Source organism: Heterocephalus glaber, unplaced genomic scaffold, assembly GCF_053883595.1.
Source record: "Heterocephalus glaber isolate CG9 unplaced genomic scaffold, H.glaber_assembly_v1.0 deba00001608, whole genome shotgun sequence".
Taxonomy (NCBI): Eukaryota; Metazoa; Chordata; class Mammalia; order Rodentia; family Bathyergidae; genus Heterocephalus; species Heterocephalus glaber.
In genome coordinates this window covers 27,947,651-27,969,287 of record NW_028258379.1, presented here as the reverse complement: position 1 = coordinate 27,969,287, position 21,637 = coordinate 27,947,651, and the positions used below count along the sequence as shown (strand labels likewise).

The following is a 21,637-nucleotide window of genomic DNA, read 5'->3' as shown; positions in this document are numbered from 1 at the left end:
ATCAGTGTAATACATAGAAAAATTGAGTTTGTTTTTTCAAGGAAGTTTTGGAAATGTACCTTGTTACTGAAAATATTTGCTAAAGCTGATTGACAGACCACCTTTGCTAATATACTAACAATATTCCTACTTACATTTTTTAAAGGTTTACAAAGAAGATCTACCTCAGCTTAAAGAACAATGCAAAGAGAAACAAAAAAGTGCTACTTCTAAAAGAAGAGAACGGGCTCCAGGAAATAGTATTCGATTACACTTTGTTCATGGGTATAAGACAACTATTTTTCATTTATGTGCTTGAATTTTGGTTTATATTTACTAGCTGTGTGACATGGAGCAAGTCACTTTGCCTCTGTTTCCCCATCTGTAAAATGGAGATAACAGTACCTACCTCATAAAGTTCTAATTGGGAGTAAGTAAGGCAGTGCGAGTGGTAACTTACAACATTGTCTGCCACACAAGTAAGCAGTATATAGATATTTATTGATAAATATAAATTTGTCTTATGAAAATTTGCTATTTATGGAAATGGACATTTTATCTTTTTAAAAATGTGAAAAGTTATCATCTCCCCCTAATGTGTCTAATTTGAAATGATATGAATTATTTTTGCCTGGACATTTTGGATTTCTAAATTCAGGAAAATACATTTTCTGGATTACTGTAGAACATCTGGCAATACAAGTTTCATACTTCAGCTTGGCAGCCACAGGCTTTCCATTTGGACTCCTTCTGTCTCTCAGTCAGCACTCACTTTATTACCAGATTGATAATACTTTCCAAGAATTTGAAAAAAAGATTTATTTATTGAGAATATTTTCCCTCCAGTGTTGAAACAGACAGCATGTCTATTTAGTTGTATTTAAGGCAACTATTTTTCTTTTTACAGTATATAGATTTAATATTATTACTTATGCAAGTAATAGTACACTGGATATATACTATAATGGTTAGGTTCAATGTTGACCTTATGGGGAAATTTGATTTGGTTCTTGTCTAACTCGATTAGCAGCCAGAATCATGGAAAGAATCAAGTTCGTGAACCGAGGTACCACTGTACCTTAATTTTTTTCACTCAGCATTATGACTTGAATTTAGCTATTGGTAATCAAACACAGTTCATAAAAATTTATAGGATCTGCAAAGTAGTATTTTCTTTTGCCTTGGTATCTCCTAAAACTGGAAATTGACTCAAAATGTACATGCTTCTCTGTATATTCTGTATTGGTCAGAAAAGACCAAAATTAATTGTACATGATTTGTTTTCTATATTAGTTACAGAGGTTATGACTGTCGAAGTAATCTATTTTATACTCAAATTGGTGAAATTGTATACCATGTGGCAGCAGTGGGTGTCATTTATAATCGGCAACAGAACACACAACGTTTTTACTTGGGTCATGATGATGATATTCTCTGTCTGGCTATTCATCCTTTGAAAGACTACGTGGCAACGGGCCAGGTAAGTTCCTTTACCTGAGAGTAAGGCTGTTAGGTACCCTTTGAATGTCACATAGCTCTAGGAAATGAACAGTATAAAGAATTGTCTTGAATGCTATTTTACTTTCATATTATAAATAAAATTGACCCCATTTTGTTTCCTACAGATTTCCTTACAGTTTTATCACTTTAGTTATTATTTTAATTTGAAACTAAGAGCTTTAGCTTGTTTTCTTTTGTGAAGATGTATACTTTTTAAAATATGTGAGTAGGGGCTGGGGATTTAGCTCAGTGGCATTGTGCCTGCCTCATGGGCGCAAGGTCCCGAGTTCGATCCCTGGTACCAAAAAAACATATATGTGAGTAAAATTCATAGAAAAATTAAAGCCTAGAAATCTTTTCTTGAGTTTCCTAAAATAATAGAATAAATTTTTAGCAAATACTCTATTACAATACAGAATAACTATGTTTTATATTTTTCAATCATGGTATTAACTAGTTCAGAGTGCGCATACATACTGAAATAGAAAACACTGAGGAGATGATTTCTCCCCCTCCCCCTCGTCGTCCTCGACCTCCTCCTCCTCCTCCTCCTCCCCCTCCCCCTCCTCCTCCTCCTCCTGTACTGGGCCTTTGTACTGCATCCCCAACTGTTTAAAAAAACTTTTTTAAAGTGTTGAGACAGGGTGTTAGTTATTTGACCATGCTGGGATAGAATTTATGATCTTTCTGTTTCAGCCTCCTGAAGGGCTGGGATTAACTGGTGTGTCTTTATATGGGAATTCTTAGAATAGAAAGGAGGACAGTGTGGTATGTATAGACTTTTACTACAAGTAAACACTTTACTAGTTTCTTAATGTATATTTATTTTATTCTTACCTCAACCCTGTGAGAGTGAAATAATCTCTCATTTACAAATGAGGACGTATAGATTTAGAGAAATTCAATAATTTGTTCAGGATCACAACTAATTAGTAATAAAGCCAAAATCCCTTAGTCATTTTGGCTTTAAACACTGTAAATATGCCATATGCTTTCTGTTTTACAGAGGGTTGCAGGAAGCAACATGCCTCATCCCATATAGCCTCGCTGAACAAAAGAAATTCTCCATTTTTCCTCTTCTTCCTCCTTCCCTCCCCTGGTGCCTTTTGTTGCTCTATCTTTCTCCCTCTCCTTCCCTCTCTACCTCTTCTTCTTTTTCTCCTTCCCTTCATTTTGCAAATATATTCTGTGTACCAGGAAATATGCTGGGAATATAAAGATAAACAAGACATCTTCACATGATAAAAATTTATAAGGGAGAAAACATACATGCAAAAAAAATTGTGATACAATACCATAAGTACTGATTAGAGCTTCTCAACCTTGGCACTATGTTGTTTTAGGCCAGATAATGCTTTGTTGTGGGAAGCAAACCTATTGTACATTGTTTAGCAACATCTCTTCCACTACCCGTTAAATTTGGTAACACCCATCCCTCTTAAGTTACGACAACCAAAAAATCTCTAAATAATGCCAGATATCCCCAGGAAGCAAAATCACTCCATTTTTAATATAGAGAATGTATCTGGTTGCAGTGTAATGAAAAACTAATTTATTGCACCCAGTAAAATCAGGGAAAACCTCAGAGTTGGTGATATTTCTTCTGGGCCTTTTAACTGACAGGAATTTGGGGAATGCATTCTAAGTATATCATATTATGTAAAATTGGGGGGAAAAGCAGCACTTATTTAAAGAACCATGAATAGCCCACAGTATTCAGATCTTAGTGTGTACAGTGGACATTAGTAGCAGAAATAGTCAAAAGGGGAATTTGGGGGAAGAGCATATGTCTGCCAGGGGCAACGGCAAGAGTGAGTGTTTTTGAATTGGTACTGGGGAAAAGCAGGTACCCTGAGATGGAAACTAAAGATAAAGTCAGTCTGATATAGTAGAAGAATGAAAAGAGAATCTGGATGGACTAAAATCCAGTGCCTTGGGGTGGGGAGAATTATGAGGAATTATTCTAGGGTGATAACACCATATCCCCCACTGCAGACCTAGTGTACAGACTATACTGGGAGAAGATCATACTGAGGGAGGGAGCCACTCTTCAGTGATGACATAGATGATGGAATGGACTCACACTCACCCTAATCTCATTACTTGGCATAGCAAGTGAGACACATGCTAGTTGGGGATTCAGAGAAGCCAAAAACAGAAGAATAGGGCAAGACAAAATGCCACATATCTGTGTCCTGAAAACAATAGCAATACAGTGCCTGCAAGTAGCAAGAGTATGGGGAGAGACCAGGCTTGCCCAACACAGGAAAAGTAAGTCACCCATTCCCCTTATGTAAAACGGGAGTGCTGTGCTTATGGGACATTCAGTTTGCTACCTACAGTCGGGTAATGTGCTCCCACTGGGGGCCTCCAGCATCTCCTAGCTGGAGACTATAGAGGACAGGGAGACCTGAGAGTGTAACAAACAAATATGCAGAGTAAAGGGGGGGGGCAGATTTAGCTCAGTGGTTTCGCCACCTGCTGCACAAGCGCAAGGACCCGAGTTCTATCGGTGCCAAAAAAAAGAGTGGAACAGGGGAGATCTGTGAGGTAGAACTGAGATATAGTCATGTGCAGGCAGAGATGGTGAATGGCACCTGAGCCAAAGATCATCTAGCCATATACCAGGTAAGGAAAGTCTAGGGAGGGAAGACGGAGATGACTATGATATCTGTCAGGGAGTGAAGGAATCAAGAGGGTGGGAGGTCCCTGATGGAAGCTGACGGAGAACTGGGAGTTGGGCAAACTACACATTTCCTTCACCCCAAATTGATTATACAGTTAGGTCAATGGAGACCTGCAGTTTCATGGTTGGGACACAGGTTGCAACCAGGACATGGGTTCAGAGGGAATGACAGCTCTCACTGTTTCAAGCTGGAAATTGACTAGTCTACAGGGGGAAATTGCTTGGCTGCTTGTAATCACAATGTGAGTCCAGTATAGAGAGAGCTCTGTGGATGTTTTGGGTTAATTTTGTAACAACTGTGTCAAGTGAAAGAGTACAAGCAATTACACTGAATGGTTTGAAATGGTAAACAATGCCTCTGGACAAATAAAGCCAAGAACACATCAGTGGTAAACATAACCTAATTAAAGACCTTCATACCAACAAATTATCTTCATTCTATTTGACCTCTTTAGCACAAAAAAGAAAAAAAAAGGAATATGAAAAAACAAAACAACAAAATGCCTCTGAAGATTCTCAACTCTCCCAAAGCAGATCGAAAGGGCACCAATGGAGAGGAAATAAAACGGGTAGCTTAGCTGCACACCATGATTAAAGAGGAAGCAAAAAACTTGGCAAGTGCAAAGTTGACATAACCCAAAAGATAGTGGAACTGTACAACAAACTGACCAATGTAGTTATGAAATCAACAAAAATTGAGGAGCTGACCAAAACTGTTCAAAATGTGAATAACAAATTTCCCAAAGGAATAGACTTCATGAAAGGGGCCCAAACAGAAATCTTGGAGATAAAGAATTATATTGAATATATTAACAGCAGGAATAACCAGTGTGATTAAAGGGTTTCAGAAATCAAGGGCAAATGGAATCACATCATGATATATACAGAGAAATCTTAAAAACAATAAAAGACCAAAGAAAATTTATTTAGAAACAACTAGATGACATTAAGAAGGTTAACTCAAGGCTAATTGGATCAAGAGAAAAATTAGGACATACAGAATAAAAAATTATTTTCACAAATCATAGCAGACTTCATAAAAGACTAATAGACATAAAAGATCAAAGAAATACCAACACAGTCATAGTGGATGATGTCAGTACTCCAATTTCACATATAGATCAACTACACAGAAGATAAGCAAATGTCAGAGCTGAATCACACCTTCGAACAAATGGGCTTAGTAGACATCTACAGAGTGTTCTATACTACTACAACAGAATACACATTCTTCTCAGCAGTATGTGGAAGTTTCTCTAAAGTAGACTACATAATACTTCACAAAGCCTGCTTCAATAAGTAAATACAAAAGAATTAAAATCACCCCTTGTATGCTAGCATATTATTGTACACTGAAACTATCTCAAAAGAAAACATAAAAAATGTATAAACACCTGAAGACTTAATATACATACTCCTGAATACTCAATGGGTCACAGAAAAAAGAGGTGGTTTATTGGTTTTAAAAACCAATAAACCCTTAATCAGTCTTACCAAAAAGAAAAAGATGCAAATCAGTGCAATTAATAATGAAAAAAGTGAACACCACTGAAATCTAGAAGATTATTGTCAGGTTAAAATCTGAAAACCAAGACCAGACCGGATCACAACAAGCCTTTATTGCAGGCACGATCTCTCGGGCTGTCTCTGAACAAAGGAGAGACAAAAGCAATATGGCAGGGGCAAGGAGCAGTTCTTATAGGAGCTGGGGTGGGGTTAAGTGAGCTAGTGGCTAGGGACTGGAGGAGCCTGTGACATCACTAGTTGCTAAGAGGAGAGCAAGTATTAGGTTACTCTTTTGGGGGGAATAGGGGCATTTGGGAAGAAGGTAGCTATTATATACATCAGCCACCCTAAATCGGAGGGAAATCTATCAATTACTAGCAACTACTTTGAAAACCTGCACTCTAATAAGTTGGAGAACTCAGAAGAAATGGACAGATTAAAAAAAAAAAAAGAAATGGACAGATTTCTAGATGCACATGAATTATTGAAATTGAACCAAGAAGATTTCAAAATCCTGAATAATTCAGTAACAGGCAATGAAATTGAAACAGTGATGAACAATCTATAACTAAGAAGAGCCCAGGTCCCAATGGATTCACTGCTGAATTCAGGGACTTCATGGCAGATCTAATGCCAATACTCCTCAAATGCTTTAATGATATTGAAAGGGAAAGAATACTCCACAAGTCATTCCTGGAAGCTAGCATTCTTCTGATTCTAAAATCACAGAAGGTTCCAACCAAAAAGAAAACTATAGACCAATCATCAGTCTCTTTAGTGAATATAAACACAAAAATCCTTAAGAAGATACTGGCAAACAAAATCCAACACATCATCAAAAAGATCATATATTGTGATGAAGTAGACTTCCAGGGATGCAAGGATGATTTAACATATGCAAATCAATACATGTAATACATCACATAAACAGAAGCAAGAAAAGAAATCACATTATCATCTCAGTAGACTCAGAAAAAGCCTTTGACAAAATCCATTATCCATTCATTATAAAAACCCTGAAGAAGGTCTAGAAGAACCTTATCTCCTTCTGATAAAAGCCCTTTATGGCAAACCTAGTCCCAAGATAATACTAAATGGGCAAAAAATTGAAAGCTTTCCCTCTAAAATCAGAAACAAGGATGTCCCTATCACCACTTCTGGTCAATATAGTACTGGATGAGGCCATAACAGTCAGGCAACAGAAATAAAAATGATACGTATAGAAAAGGAAAAAGTTAAATTGTGATTAATTGCAGATGGCATGATCCTTTGTGGTTGAAGACCCAAAAAATTTTACCAAAAGACTCCTAGAATTAATAACCAAATTCAGCAATGTAGCAAGTTATAAAATCACACAAAAACCAATAGCATTTTTCAACAGCAGTAATGAACTCATTAAGAAAGAAATTAGGAAAATAATGCCATTTATAATAGCATCAAAAATTTTAAATATTTGGGAATTAAATAAGGAAGTGGGAGACCTCTGCAACAAAGCAGTACTCTGAAAAATGAGATTGAAGAGGACATCAGGAAATGGAAAGATATCCCCTGTTCCTGGATAGACAGAACCAATATAGTCAAAATGGCCATACTTGAAAAACTGATAAATGGATTTAATGCAATCTCAATAAAAAAAACAAACCATAGGATTTCTCACAGAACTAGAGAAAACAGTCCTAACGTACATGTGGAACCAGAAGAGATCCAGAAGACCAAAAGCAATCCTGGACAATAAGAGCAAAGTAAGCATCATCACAATCCCAGATTTCAAGTTATATTATAAAGGTACAGTGATTTTAAAACATACAATAGCAATAAAACAGACATGTGGATTAGTGTAACAGAAGAGTGGATGCAGAAGCAGTCTCAGGCACATCCAGCTATCTTATAATTGACAAATGGGGCAAAAACATATCAGAGGAAGTATATTCTCTTTTAATAAATGGTGCTGGGAAAATGCTATCCACATGCAGAAGACTGAAATCAGATCCATATATCTCACCATATATCTTTAGATCCATATATCTTTATCATTTACTAAACTAAAATCTAAATGGATCAATGATCTAAATGTTAAAACAGAAACAATCTGCTGGAAGATAAAATAGATGAAACTCTTGAAAACAGCCATAGGCAAGGACATTCTGAACAGAACCCCAACTGCACAAGAAATAACATTAAGAATCAACAAATGGGATCATATTAAAATGTTAAAAATCTTTTGCACAACAAAGAAAGCACTCCATAGAGAAAAAAGTCAACATTCAGAATGGGAGAAAATTTTTGCCAGTTACACCTCAGACAGAAGAACATGTAAAGAACTCAAAAAAATTAGACCCCCCCCCAAAAAAAAAGACCCAGTCAAAAAGATGGGCAACCACCCGGAAGGAAGCTCCCCCGCCACCATCCCATGCTCCTTGGGCAGAGAAGCTGAGCCAGTCCCAGCACCCAGAAGGAAGCTCCCCTGCTGCCATCCCACGCTCCTAGGGCAGAGAAGGTGAGCCAGTACCAGAACCAGGAGGGAAGCTCCCCCTGCCGCCATCCCATGCTCCTAGGGCAGAGAAGCTGAGCTGGTCCTAGCACCCAGAAGGAAGCTCCCCCGCTGCCATCCCACACTCCTAGGGCAGAGAATGTGAGCCGCATTGGCACCAGAAGCACCGCCCCCCCCGCCCCGTGGAAATGAGAAGACACATAAACAAGCCTCAAAAACAGACTTCCAGATCACCTACAGCAACCCCAAAGGGAAACGAGATGGAACAATCTGATACTCAACCACCTGGACTCTGAACTGGCAACAAAAGAGGATCTGGGAAAAATGAAATCAGAAATAATTACTCAGATAAGGGCAAAGATTATGCTCATAGTGCAAGACATGATTAATAAATCTAGAGAGGACACAGATAAAAAAAATAGAGGATCTGAGGAACATGACAGAATCCCAACATAGGAAACAAATGGAATCCATAGAACAGATGCAAACAGATTTCTAGGACATTAAAAACTCCATCGAAAGTCTATACAGCAGAATGAACCAATGTGAGGATAGAATTTCAGATATAGAAGATAAGATTGCAATTAGTGACCAGGAAAAGAAAAATTGCTTTAAAATTGTAAGGGAGCACGAGAAATCAATCCAGCAGCTGCTAGATGATGCAAAGAAGAATAACAAGACTGATTGGAGTCAATGAAGAAAGAGGAGAGAGTGCAGATGACATAAAAAAACTCTTCACAGAAGTGATGGCAGAAAACTTCCCAAGGAGGGGAAAAGAACTTGACATACAGATAAGTGAGGCATATAGGACTCCAGCTAGCCTTAATCAAAAAAATCTACACATAGGCCTATAATAGTTAGGATTCCAGAAATCCAACAGAAGAACAAAATTCTACAAGCAGTGAGAGAAAAGAAACAAATCACATACAAAGGAAAGCCCATCAGAATCACAGCAGACTTCTCAATGCAAACCCTCAAGGCAAGAAGAGCTTGGAGTGATGTACTTCAGGCCCTAAAGGAAAACAGCCTCCAACCCAGATTGATGTACCCTGCAAAACTATCTTTCAAAATTGATGGAGAAATAAGATACTTTCATGACAAAGAGCACCTCAGGAACTTCGTGAATACCAAACCAGCACTCCAAAAAATTTTAGACTATCCTAGGAAAAGACAATGAGGATCACAACCCCAGGAAACCCAGCAGAATGAATCCATTGGTTGTGACAAATTAAACGCAAAGGGGGAGAATCCAACAAAAAGAAAAAGTCATGACAAGGCTTTTAAAACTTTTAACTTCATCTCCCTAATGAGTGTATAATTCAATCTTGTTATTATACTGATGAGTATTTTTCTGATTCTGGAGTTGCACACCTTTCCTTGTGCTATACTGGCTATTTATCATCTTCTTATGTCTACTTTTTAATTGGGTTGTCTATTAATGAGCTGTAAGAGTTCTTTATATATTCTGGTCATAGGTTATATGCATTGTAAATATGGTCTGTTTAAGGACTACTTTTCATTTTAAAGATGTTATTTAAAGTTCTAAATTTTGATGGAATCTCATCAATTTGTTTCTTTTATACATCATGTTTTTTGTATCCTAGGTGGTTCTTGCCTACCCTGAATTCATAAACATTTTCCCTTATAATTTCTTCTTAAAGTTTTATAGTTTTAGGCTTTCATATTTATGTTCATAGATCCCTTCAAGTTATTTTCATGTATGGAAATAAAGGGTTGAGGTTAATTTTTTATATATGGATACCAGGTGCTCTAGTGCCATTTGCTGAAAACACTATCTCTTCCTTGGCTCTTGAATCGAGTTTATATTCTATAAAATGCTAATGTTAAATAATCTTTCAAAACTCAGTGGACCGTATATGTGTGGTTCTATTTCTAGATTCTCTGTTTTATTCCAATGATCTATTTGTCTTTCCTTACACCAGCACTGCCTTAATTACTGTAGCTTTAGAAGAAGTCTTAAAATTAGGTACTAAATGTCTTCCAACACTGTTTTTTTTTTTAACTTTTCTAGGTCCTTTGTACTCCTACATAACTTTAAAATTTCAATATCCAGTTCTTCATTTATAGCAAGTATACACAGACCTGAATTTTTATATATACCTTGTGTTTTCTAATCCTGCTAAATACAAATACAAGTTCTAGTGGCTCCTAGAGATTTCTTAGTATTTTCTCTGTACATGATCATTTCATCTACATATAAAGATTTTGCTTCTACCTTGCCAATCCTATCCTAATTGTGTCATTTTATTGCCAGACTATTTTGGTTGGGCCTAGGTTTCAAAGTTTAATGGACAGATAAAGAGTAAGCATATCTGCCCTTGTTCCCCACCTTAAGGAGAAAGCATTGTATCTTCTCCATTCATATAAGGCGTTCTCAGTGGAAGTATGGAATACATGTCTTTAATCTGTTGAGAGGTTCTGTTCTACTTCTAGTCTCCTGATAGCTTTTACCATGAACAGCTGTGGAATTTAGTCCAATACTTTTTCTCCAACTAGTGACAGGATCATATGGCTTTTTTCTTTCCTCTGTTAAAATGATGACTTTTGTGGGTGGATCTTCCAATGCTGAACCAACACTGCCATCCCTATAACAAAACCACTTTCTACATACTGCCAGATCTGACTTCTAATAGTTTGTTTTGTTAAACAAATTTCTATCCATGTTCATACTTTTTTCTTCTATGATCTGTATCCAGTTTTAGGATTAGCATAATGTTGATTTCCTAAAATGAGGGGAGAAGTGTTCCTTCTTTTTTCTGCTTTAATTGTTTGATATAATTTATCAGTTAAAATGTATATGAGCCTGCTGTTGTCATATAGGTAGGTTTTCAAGCTAGGAGTATACTTTCCTTAATAGGTGCTATTCAAATTTTATATTTCCTCCAGAGTTAGTTTCATTAATTTGTCTTCCAAGGTACTTCTTAGAAGTTGTCAAATTTATTTCAAAAAAGATTTTTGTAATATGCTTTCTATGTTCTTTTAAATTCTGTAAAATCTGTGGTAATGTCTCCTAGATCTTGATATTGTAATTTTAAAAATGTATAATTGATATTTTGTAATAGGAAGAAAAGGTCTAAAGGAGCAGGGGAAGTGGGAGGGGTAGGAGAAAGGAAAAAAGGGAAAAGAAAAAATATGAGAAAAGGAAAAAAATGGAAACAAAATCTTTGCTAATAATAGGGAAGGGTGGAAGGGGTGAAGGGAGGGGAGGGGAAGGGGAAAAAAAATAAGAACCAAGATACTCATGTAATGGTACAAGATCCCCAATGATGAGTGTAACTGTATTTTATACCTAAAATGTACCTATAAACTTAATGGGAAAAAAAAAAAGATGGGCAACTAAAATGAATAGGCAGCACTTCTCAGAACAGTACAAATGGCCAATAAATACATGAAATGTTTAACTAATCTCTGGCCATTAGAGAAATGCACATTAAAACAACACAGATTAGGGCTGGGGATTTAGCTCAGTGGTTTCGCCGCCTACTGGACAGGCGCAAGGACCCAAGTTTGATCCCCAGTACCAAAAGAAAAAAAAAACAAAAAAAACCAGATTCCACTCCAGAAAGCATGGATAGCCTCAAGAAATTAATAACAAATGCTGGTGAGGCTGCAGGGGAAAGGAAATCCTATGGTAATCAGTATGGAGATTCCTCATAAAAATTAAAATTAGAAATTCCATTTAACCCAGCTATTCCTTCTAGGACTCTTCCCCAGAGAGTTAAAGGCACCATTATTATAGTGATGCATCCACACTCATGTTTTTTAGTAGCACAATTCATAAGAGCTAACTCTTGGAAGTGGCCTATATGTCCATCAACAGATGCATGGAGAGAGAAAATGTGGTATTTATACACAATGGGAGTACTACTCTGCTATAAAGAAGGATAATCTTGAGATCATAATGTTAAGTGAAATAAATCAGACCCAAAAGCTTAAATATTGCATGATTTCTCATATCAGAAACCCAAAATACAAGTTAAAGCTCAAAATAAAACATAAATAATAAGAAACTGGATGATAGATCTTTTGCAAATGGGAAAAGGACCAAAAGATAGAGAGGAGAGGGGTAGAGGGAGAGGGAATACAAAAAGAATTGAGATATGTTATGTAAATGTATCAGCATCCCACGATGAATGTAATCATGTACTGCAAACATGTACTAATGAAAAAGAGTAGGTGAAAGCATGGGGCCCTATTTATCTTTAAGCTATATAAATGTGTCCTTTTGAAGCACAGTCATATACCCATGTTACAAAGAGTTTGAACATTATTCTGATATTATTGATGTGAAAACAATATATAAAGTGACCATTTACTACCACAATTCTGGGATCTAGGGCCGGGGATTTAGCTCGGTGGTTCTGGTGCCTGCCTCGCAAGCGCAAGGTCCCGAGTTCGATCCGTGGTACCAAAAAAAACAAAACAAAAACACACAATTCTGGGATCTTAAGGGAATTTATGTCATATTGAATAAGTCAACATGCCACTGGAAATCCCTGGACACCCGTCAAGCCATAACTACTTTGTTTTTGGCTTTACTTACAAAACAGCATTTTTCCTTTAGGCACTGCAGATTCAAAGTCTTTCCTAAGTCATAAGCTCACATTGACTCCTTGATTTCTCTCAGCATTTTAAACTTCTTCCCTATATTATAGCCAACCAATCCCATCTCTAAAGTTATAAGTTTCTAAAAAAGTATAATAAATTATTCAAAATGAAGGAAAATACTAAAAATGTACTTCTGAAGCATTTCATTTTAGTGTTTTGAAGTTTAGATGACAGATCTGGAGTGTTTTGCTTTTTGTTTTTTTTGTAGAATAGTATATAAAAAATAACCCTTTATTAGGAACTGATAGTAAGTGGAGCTAAAAGAAATTCTTATCTGGCAAATTATTTATATATTTCAACTTCAAAATTTTGAGAAAATGTGCCATAATTTGGAATTTTGTTTAATTCAGCAAATGTTTGTTGAGTGCTTCCTATTGAAAGCATTAATTACTTTGAGGAAACACAAAGATAAGTCAACTGCTGCCACTATCAAGAATTCACATCTAGGGCCGGGGATTTAGCTCAGTGGTTCCGGCTCCTGCCTTGCAAGCGCAAGGTCCTGAGTTTGATCTCCGGTACCAAAAAAAAAAAGAATTCACATCTAGTTTGAGTGGTAAATTATTGTGTCGGGGTGGGTGTATACAGTTCACTAAAAATTCTCTAAAAATACACTTATTTAGATGTCTTCTGTGCAGTTGAGATTCAGCATGTCTGAAAGTAAGATAAATGAGATTTAATCTGCCCTTCCAAACCTAGTCATCCTTGTGTGTTTCCTGCAGAGAATCTAGAACCCTATTAATTGATTCCTAAGCCTTAGAGTCAGCCTTTTCATTTTTCTTCACCCCTGCAAACAAGTCAGTCCCAGAGGTCCATCATTCTCTGATCTGAATATGTCTTGATTCTCTCTCTTAAAATATTCTTTGCTTTGATTTTGGTTTTAATTTTTCCTCATTTCTTCTGGCCATCAGTGATTCATAATTTCCTAACCATTTTTATAGCCAATTGACTGCACTCCCACCCCCCCATTCATTTTTACTACTCACCAGTAATCCTTCTATAAGGTATAAACTTTTTTTGTGTTTATTAGTAGCTTCTAGGATAATGACTAGCTCATTACTGTGAAATTTAAGGCTTTTAATCTAGTCTAATTCTTTTTGCTTTTTTTTTGGTGGTACTAGGGATTGAACTCAGGACCATGCGCTTGTGAAGCAGGTGCAGTGCCACTGAGCTAAATCCCTGGCCCAATCTAGTCTAATTCTTGAACCTCTTCTTTTTGTCTCATGCCGTTTGGGTACCTATAAATGGTGCTTCACCCTTTCGAATTAATTAGGATTTGCCCAGCATGTCCAGCCTCACATCTTTTACATAGCACCCTTCTCTTGGAAAACTTTCTCTCCACCTCTATTCAACTCTTTATCTAATCCTATTTTTATCTAATTTCTATTACTGTTTTTAAGACTTAAGCTAACAGCTGACAGCTTGCCCAACTTTTCTTGCTATAGTTTAGATCTGGAGCTAATTTTTGTTCTTGAATCTGGAGTGTCCCCAAAGGCCTACATGTTAAAAGGTTGGTCCCCAGCCTGTGGCACAATTGGGAGGTAGTGGAACTTTAGGGGGATGGGGCCTAGTGGAAGGAAATCAGTCATGCCTTTGAAGGGAATATTGGGGCCCTGGGCCCTTCCTGTCTTTCTCTTTCACTTCCTGGCCACTCTAAGGTGAGTGGCCTTCTCTGCTGTGTGCTCCCTGCCATGTTGTACTGCCTTGCCACAGACCCAAAGGGCATTCCCATGGTCCCACAGACCATGGACTGAAACCTTTAAAACCATGAGCCAAAGCCAATCTTTCTTCCTTTCAAGTTGATTATCTCTGGTATTTTGTTGCAGTGATGAAAAACTGACTTCCATCATTTTATGTTCCATGACTTCATCTTCTTTAACCCTGAAATGAGTTGCCTCAGGTATACTGCAATAATAATTCTGTCTGTACCTCAGACAAACTGAGTTTGTTCATATGCAGGTTCCTCAATTTATCATCTGTGGGCAAATTATCTAACCTCTCTGTGCCTCTATTTCCTCATCATTTAAGATAAGGATTCTGTTGGTGGCTCTATCTCATAGGGTTATTGAGGTTATTTAATGAATGTATCTTTATAAGGTGCACACACTAGTTTGTCACACATAAGTCAGTTCTCAGTAAATATTTACTACATCATCATCATCTCCAAATGTGAGAGGTCCAGGTAAGCAATTGAAAACTTTAAGTCTTAAATGCTGCAGAAAATTACAGCTAGAGAGTGGGATTTGGAAAAATATTGTTTTATTTAACCACTAAAACTGTGAAAGTTAGATACCTGAAGCAAAAATGTAGAATAAGATTAGCCTGAAAACTAAAGAGGGAATCTGAAGGAGGTTTTTATTTAATGTGATGAAATTATGAAGGAAACTCAGTAGTGAGAGCCAAGGAGACTAGAGAACAAATGAAAGTAGTATTATAAAATCATCAACAGTGTCAAAACTTGCAGAAGTTGAATAAAAACCTTAAAAGTCATGTTGAAATAAAACACGGCTCCTGCTCCAAAGAAGTAAGAGTTTATTATGAGGCTCTCCTCTTGGAAGCTGCAGCCATGATGGAAGTTTAAAGAGTTGAGCCTCTGTGAGGCTAGGCCTGGCTTAGGGGAGGGAGATAGACAGCAGCGGCCACGGCCCAGAGCCCCTCTCAATGCCTGTGAGCAGCCGCGGGGGCAGCACCCTCGGGGAGCCCGCCGGCCTGCGGCAGCGGCAGCGCTTCTCGCCTGCTCTGGCTCTGGGGCTCCTCTAATCTCGGGGCTTCGTCTCTCACGGTGGCAGCGGCACCTCCAGGGACCCGGGCCGGCTCTTAAGTCTCCCCTCCGCCCCTACCCCCCCATCCCGCCCGGGCTCAGGAGGCAGCCGTTCCAAGGATTGTTCGTGGTCTCCCCATCCGGCTGGTGCCGCTGCCAGGCCACTGGCTGCTGAAGAGAAGCAGGCCCAGTCGCTGCAACCATCTAGCAGCCGTGGCAGTAGCCATTAACCCGGCCGCGGTCCAGAACCAAGCGGCAGCAGAGCGAGGGCCATCGGCGACCAAGTCCAGAGCCATCTCCATCCTGCAGAAGAAGCTCCGCCACCAGCAGCTTCTGCCATCTCTCGCCTCCTTTTTCTTCAGCCACAGGCTCCCAGACGTGACAGCCATCATCAAAGAGATCGTTAGCAGAAACAAAAGGAGATATCAAGAGGATGGATTCAACCTAGACTTTACCTATATTTATCCAAACATTATTGCTATAGGATTTCCTGCAGAAAGACTTGAAGGTGTATACAGGAACAATATTGATGATGTAGTAAGGTTTTTGGATTCAAAGTATAAAAACCATTACAAGATATACAGTCTATGTGCTGAAAGACAATATGACACCGCCAAATTTAACTGCAGAGTTGCACGGTATCTTTTTGAAGACCATAACCCACCACAGCTAGAACTTATCAAACCTTTTTGTGAAGATCTTGACCAATGGCTAAGTGAAGATGACAATCATGTTGCAGCAATTCACTGTAAAGCTGGAAAGGGACGGACTGATGTAATGATTTGTGCATATTTATTACATTGGGGAAAATTTTTAAAGACACAAGAGGCCCTCAATTTCTATGGAGAAGTAAGAACCAAAGACAAAAAGGAAGTATTCACAATCAGAGGTGCTATGTGTGTTATTAAAGCTACCTGTTAAAGAATCATCTGGATTATAGACCAGTGGCACAGTTGTTTGACAAGATGATGTTTGAAACTATTTCAATGTTCAGTGGCGGAACTTGCAATCCTCAGTTTGTGGTCGGCCAGCTAAAGGTGAAGATACATTCCTCCAACTTAGGACCCACCAGACGGGAAAACAAGTTCATGTACTTTGAGTTCCCTCAGCCGTTGCCAGTGTGTGGTGACATCAAAGTAGAGTTCTTCCACAAATAGAACAAGATGCCAAAAAAGGACAACAGGTTTCACTTTTGGGTAAATACCTTCTTTATACCAGGACCAGAGGAAACCTCAGAAAAAGTAGAAAATGGAAGTCTGTGTGATCAAGAAATTTATAGTATTTTCAGTATAGAGAATGCAGATAATGATAAAGAATATCTAGTACTTACTTTAACAAAAAATGATCTCGACAAAGCAAATAAAGATAAGGCAAACCGATATTTTTCTCCAAACTTTAAGGTGAAGCTGTACTTCACAAAAACAGTACAGGAGCCATCAAATCCAGGGGCTAGCAGTTCAACTTCTGTAATGCCAGATGTTAGTGACAATGAACCTGATCATTATAGATATTCTGACACCACTGACTCTGACCCAGAGAACAAGCCTTTTGATGAAGATCAGCACACACAAATTACGAAAGTCTGATTTTTTTTTATCAAGAGGGATTAAAAACCATGAAAACAAACTTGAATAAACTGAAAATGGACCTTTTTAAAAAAGTGGCAGTAAGACATTGTATCAGATTATCAGTTATAGGAACAATTCTCTTTTCCTGACCAATCTTGTTTTACTCTATATATCCACAGGGTTTTGATATTTCTTGTCCACTTGAAAAAAGGTTGTGTAGCTGTGTTATGTATATACCTTTTTGTGTCAAAAGGACATTTAAAATTCAATTGGGATAAATAAAAATGGCACTTTCCCATTTTATTCCAATTTTCTAAAAAGTGGAGACAGACTAATGTGTATACTTGGAAATTTTTCCTTTTGTGTTCTGTCACCAATTGAAGCGGCTAAAGAGCTTTGAGAATTACAGGTTCACATCCTACCCCTTTGCACTTGTGACAACAGATAAGTTCGCAGTTGGCTATGAGAAGTTTCTAAAGGGTTTTTGCTACACCCTAATGCATGTATTCAGGTTAGGGGAATGGAGAGGGTGCTCAGAAAGGAATATATTTTATGCTGGACTCTGGACCATATACCATCTCCAGCTATTTACATGCACCTTTCTTTAGCATGCTACACTTATTAATATGGACATTTGAGGAATTGGCCACTATCACTGTTTGTTGTTTGTGCATTTTTTTTGAAGCATATTGGTGCTAGAAAAGGTAGCTAGAGGGAGTAAATCTGTATTGGGGTACAGGAATGAACCTTTTGCAACATCTTAAGAATCCACAAATGAAGGGAAATAAAAATGATGTGGTCACAAATAAGAAGCACAGCAACAGTGACTTTACCATATAAATGTGGAGGCTATCCACAAAGAGTGGGCTTGAAACATTATTATAAAAACTGACAGTGATTTCTTAAATATATTTTCTGAATTGTAATGACTGCTCCATCTCCTGTGTAATCAAGACCAGTGCTAAAAGTCAGATGCTATTAGTATCTACATCAGTCAACAACTTGTTTTATTAGGTTTCAATCATATACCTGCTGTGGATGCTTCATGTGCTGCATACAAGCTTCTTTGTACTCACTAAATATAAAATATTTTGTAATGCTGCACAGGAAATTTTGAGAGTCTACAGTAAGCAGTTCATTTTTCTTTAAAGATTTATGATGCACTTATTCAATCCAGTAGCTGTAAGCCGTTCCACCCTTTTGACCTTACGCATTCTATTACAATGGGTTTTGCAGTTTTGCACATTTTTTAAATGTCATTAACTGCTAGGGAATTTTACTTGAATACTCAGTACATATAATATGTATATTTAAAAATTTGTGTTAAAAAGGAAATTAGAGTTGCAGCAAATTTTCCACACTGCACAAATAAGGCATTAATTTTTTAGTAAAAATTGTCCTGCATATGCTCTATCAATTTATTATTGAAAGACTAGATTTTTTTCAATGTGCAGTATTGATTCATTTTCTTCATAGTGCTAGAGTTGGGAACTAGGGCTTCAATTTCATGTCTTAAATATCATCATATATTTGATATGCCCAGACTGCATATGATTTTAAGCAGAGTACAACTACTATTATAAAGCTAATGTGAAGATACTATTAAAAAGGATTTTTCCCCCAGAAATTTGATGTCTTTAAAATTATACCTTGACCTTGACATTCGAATACCTAACTGTTATATTTCTTAGTGGTGTAAAATCCCATTTTCAATCATTTATTGGTGCTGAAATTGTTCACTAGCTGTGGTCTGACCTAGTTAATTTACAAACAGATTGCATAGGACTTACTAGAGCAGCATTTATAGAGTTTGATGGTAAATAGATTAGGCAGAACTTCAGCTAAAATATTCTTAGTAAATAATGTTGACATGTTTTCCATACCTCATAAGTTTCATTCAGCAAATAAAGTTTTTAAATTGTATTTTTATTTTTGGTATTGGGGATCGAACTTGGGTCTTTGTGCTTGCGCAGCAGGCGGCAAAACCACTGAGCTAAATCCCTAGCCCTAAGTTTTAAAATTTTTAATAAGGCTCTTAGGAATTACACATTTATACTTAAACATTGATAATATAGAGTATTCATTGACTGCTCATTAAGTTAAATTGGTAAAGTTAGAGACAACTATTCCACAGATTGCACCATTGAACTTAATATGCCATTTTGTCTTTCATAAAAGCTGAAAATTGACTAAAATGAAAACTATTCATGTTTTGAAGATAGTTATTAATATTCTTTGTTACAGTTTTGGGCACAGCATATTAAAACATAACTTGCATTATTCCAGTATGTAACATGAAGGGCCACGTTATAAATAATTATATTATAATGGGCTTTTGCACTGTTATTTTTCCTTTGGAATGCGAAGGTCTGAATGAGGGTTTTGATTTTGAATGTTTCAGTGTTTTTGAGAAGCCTTGCTTACATTTTATGGTGTACTCATTGGAAATGGAAAAATGGCATTATATATTATATATATAAATATATATTGTACATAACTTTCCTTTATTTCAGTTATCATCCCTATAGAATTTGACAAAAATTGCTACGACTGAAAGATTTTCAAGTCCTAATTAAAACTTTATGACAGCAATCATAATTAGCCTGAACTGCATTCTATAGTAATTTCTCCCAAGTTTCTGGAATTTGTTTTAGACTTTTTGAATGTGCAGCAGCTTACATGTCTGAAGTTACTTGAAGGCACCACTTTTAAGAAAGCTTACAATTGGGCCCTGTACCATCCCAAATCCTTTGTAACCCCTCTGGGTTACTTTTGCCATAACTATAAAAGGATAGTTGAACAAATAGCATCCCCATTCAGTACTGTGGCACAGGTTATCAACCTAAGTGGGGTTTAACGGCAGCATCCAATGTTTCAGCTTTAAAAAATAAAAGTAGGGTACAAGTTACATGTTTAGTCCTAGAAAATTAGTGCAATATGTTCACAACGATGGCTGTGGTTGCCACAAAGTGCCTCAGTTACCTTTAAATACTGTTTGTGTGTTGTGCATGTAGATGGAAGGGGTAGGTCTTTTAACAGTTGGGGCTTTAACTGTAGTATTTGGCAAAGCTGCCTTCTACCTGCCAATTGAAGAAAAGTTCAACCTGTTTTCATATAGAATCTATATACTAAAAAGTTTCAGTCTGCTAAACACCCTTACTCTGATCCAGCCTCTTCAGATAATCTTCTGCGGCAGTGGCTCTGTGTGTAAATGCTATGCACTGATACACACACACAAACGCACAAAACAATGTGTACAGGATAATGCCTCACACCAATGAGATGTCCATTTGTTACTGTGTTTGTTAACCCTTTATCTCTCAGTGTTATAAACTCCACTTAAAACTGATTAAAAGTCTCATTCTTGTCAAAAAAAAAAAGAGTTTATTATGAGCCAGATTTGAGTGGCCATTACCCAGGAACACAGATTCAAGTTACCCTGTATGACATGTTGCACTGTGGAAGAGGCTACATCAACTTTCATAGTCAAAGAACAAAAAAAATTATAAAACAATGTGTTTACCAAATATTGTACATTGGGGTGGGCTTGAGGAAGGTGGGCTACAGAAGAATGGGGAAGTTCTTCCTTAGGTTTCAAGTGTTGTAAAATTCTTAGCTTTAGGGTTGGTAGAAGCTAGAAATCTGTGAAGCTCAATGATATATTACAAATCTAGAAAAAAAAATTTTACCTAGAAATCATGACAATGTTAAGTCATATACCAAGGTTGGTAGTAAATGACAGTTGTTTTTTCCTTAAATTCTTTTATTGGTACATTGTAGGTATACAACAGAATTACATTTCTCATTGGGAATTGTACCTTTATATAATGCATCTTGGTTCTATTTTTTTCCCCATTCCTAGCCCTCCCTTCACCCCCTCCACCCTTCCCTATTTATAAAGACTTTGTTTCCATTTTTTCCATTTCTCATCATTTATCCTTTCCCTTCTTTCCTTTCCCCTGCCCCTCCCACTACCCCTACCCCTTTGGACCTTTTCTTCCTATTTTGCATTATCGATTATTCATTCTAATCATTGGTACATTTTAGATATACAATATAATGATATTCATCATTGGAAATTTGCACCTTTAAATAATCTCTCTTGGTTCTTATTTTTCACCCTTGCCCAGCCCTCCCTTCAACCCCTCCAGTCCTCCCTATTTACAAAGATTTTGTTTCCATTTTTCCATTTTCTCGTATTAATTCCATTCCCTTCTTTCCTTTCCCCTACCCCTCCCACTTCCCCTTGCCCTTTGCCCCTTCCTATTTCACATTAGCAGTTATACATTTTAGTCCTTATTTACACTTTCAGTTCCTCACACTAGAGAAACTATTCGGTATTTACACATCTGTGTCCTATTTATTTCACTTAAGAGTATTGCCTCAATGTGCATCCACTTAGCTATAAATGTCTCTAATTTCTCATTTTTTATGGCTGAGTAGTACTCCATTTTATAAAAAACCCACATTTTCTTTATCCAGTCTGCAGTTGATGGGCATTTGGGCTGTTTCCAAGTTTT

At 37.2% G+C, this 21,637-nt stretch overlaps 1 protein-coding gene and 2 pseudogenes across 10 annotated transcripts in view; all 3 read left to right on the top strand.

Moving 5' to 3' along the window:
- The window catches only part of Eml5 (EMAP like 5), a 201,749-nt gene that overhangs the window by 86,031 nt on the left and 94,081 nt on the right, over positions 1 to 21,637 (top strand). For all 9 annotated transcript variants that reach the window (XR_015445090.1, XM_087195457.1, XM_087195455.1 and 6 more), the window contains 2 exons: positions 146 to 264; positions 1,273 to 1,459. Coding sequence is in view for 8 of the 9 variants with exons in the window: in XM_087195457.1 (XP_087051583.1) it covers positions 146 to 264; positions 1,273 to 1,459 (306 nt within the window). In the remaining variant the exon portion in view is untranslated. The remainder of the gene's footprint in view (positions 1 to 145; positions 265 to 1,272; positions 1,460 to 21,637) is intronic.
- LOC147822801 (phosphatidylinositol 3,4,5-trisphosphate 3-phosphatase and dual-specificity protein phosphatase PTEN pseudogene) lies at positions 13,439 to 16,485 on the top strand (annotated as a pseudogene).
- LOC147822800 (phosphatidylinositol 3,4,5-trisphosphate 3-phosphatase and dual-specificity protein phosphatase PTEN pseudogene) lies at positions 16,515 to 21,163 on the top strand (annotated as a pseudogene). Its single transcript, XR_015445092.1, has one exon. The product of XR_015445092.1 is annotated as a phosphatidylinositol 3,4,5-trisphosphate 3-phosphatase and dual-specificity protein phosphatase PTEN pseudogene (transcript).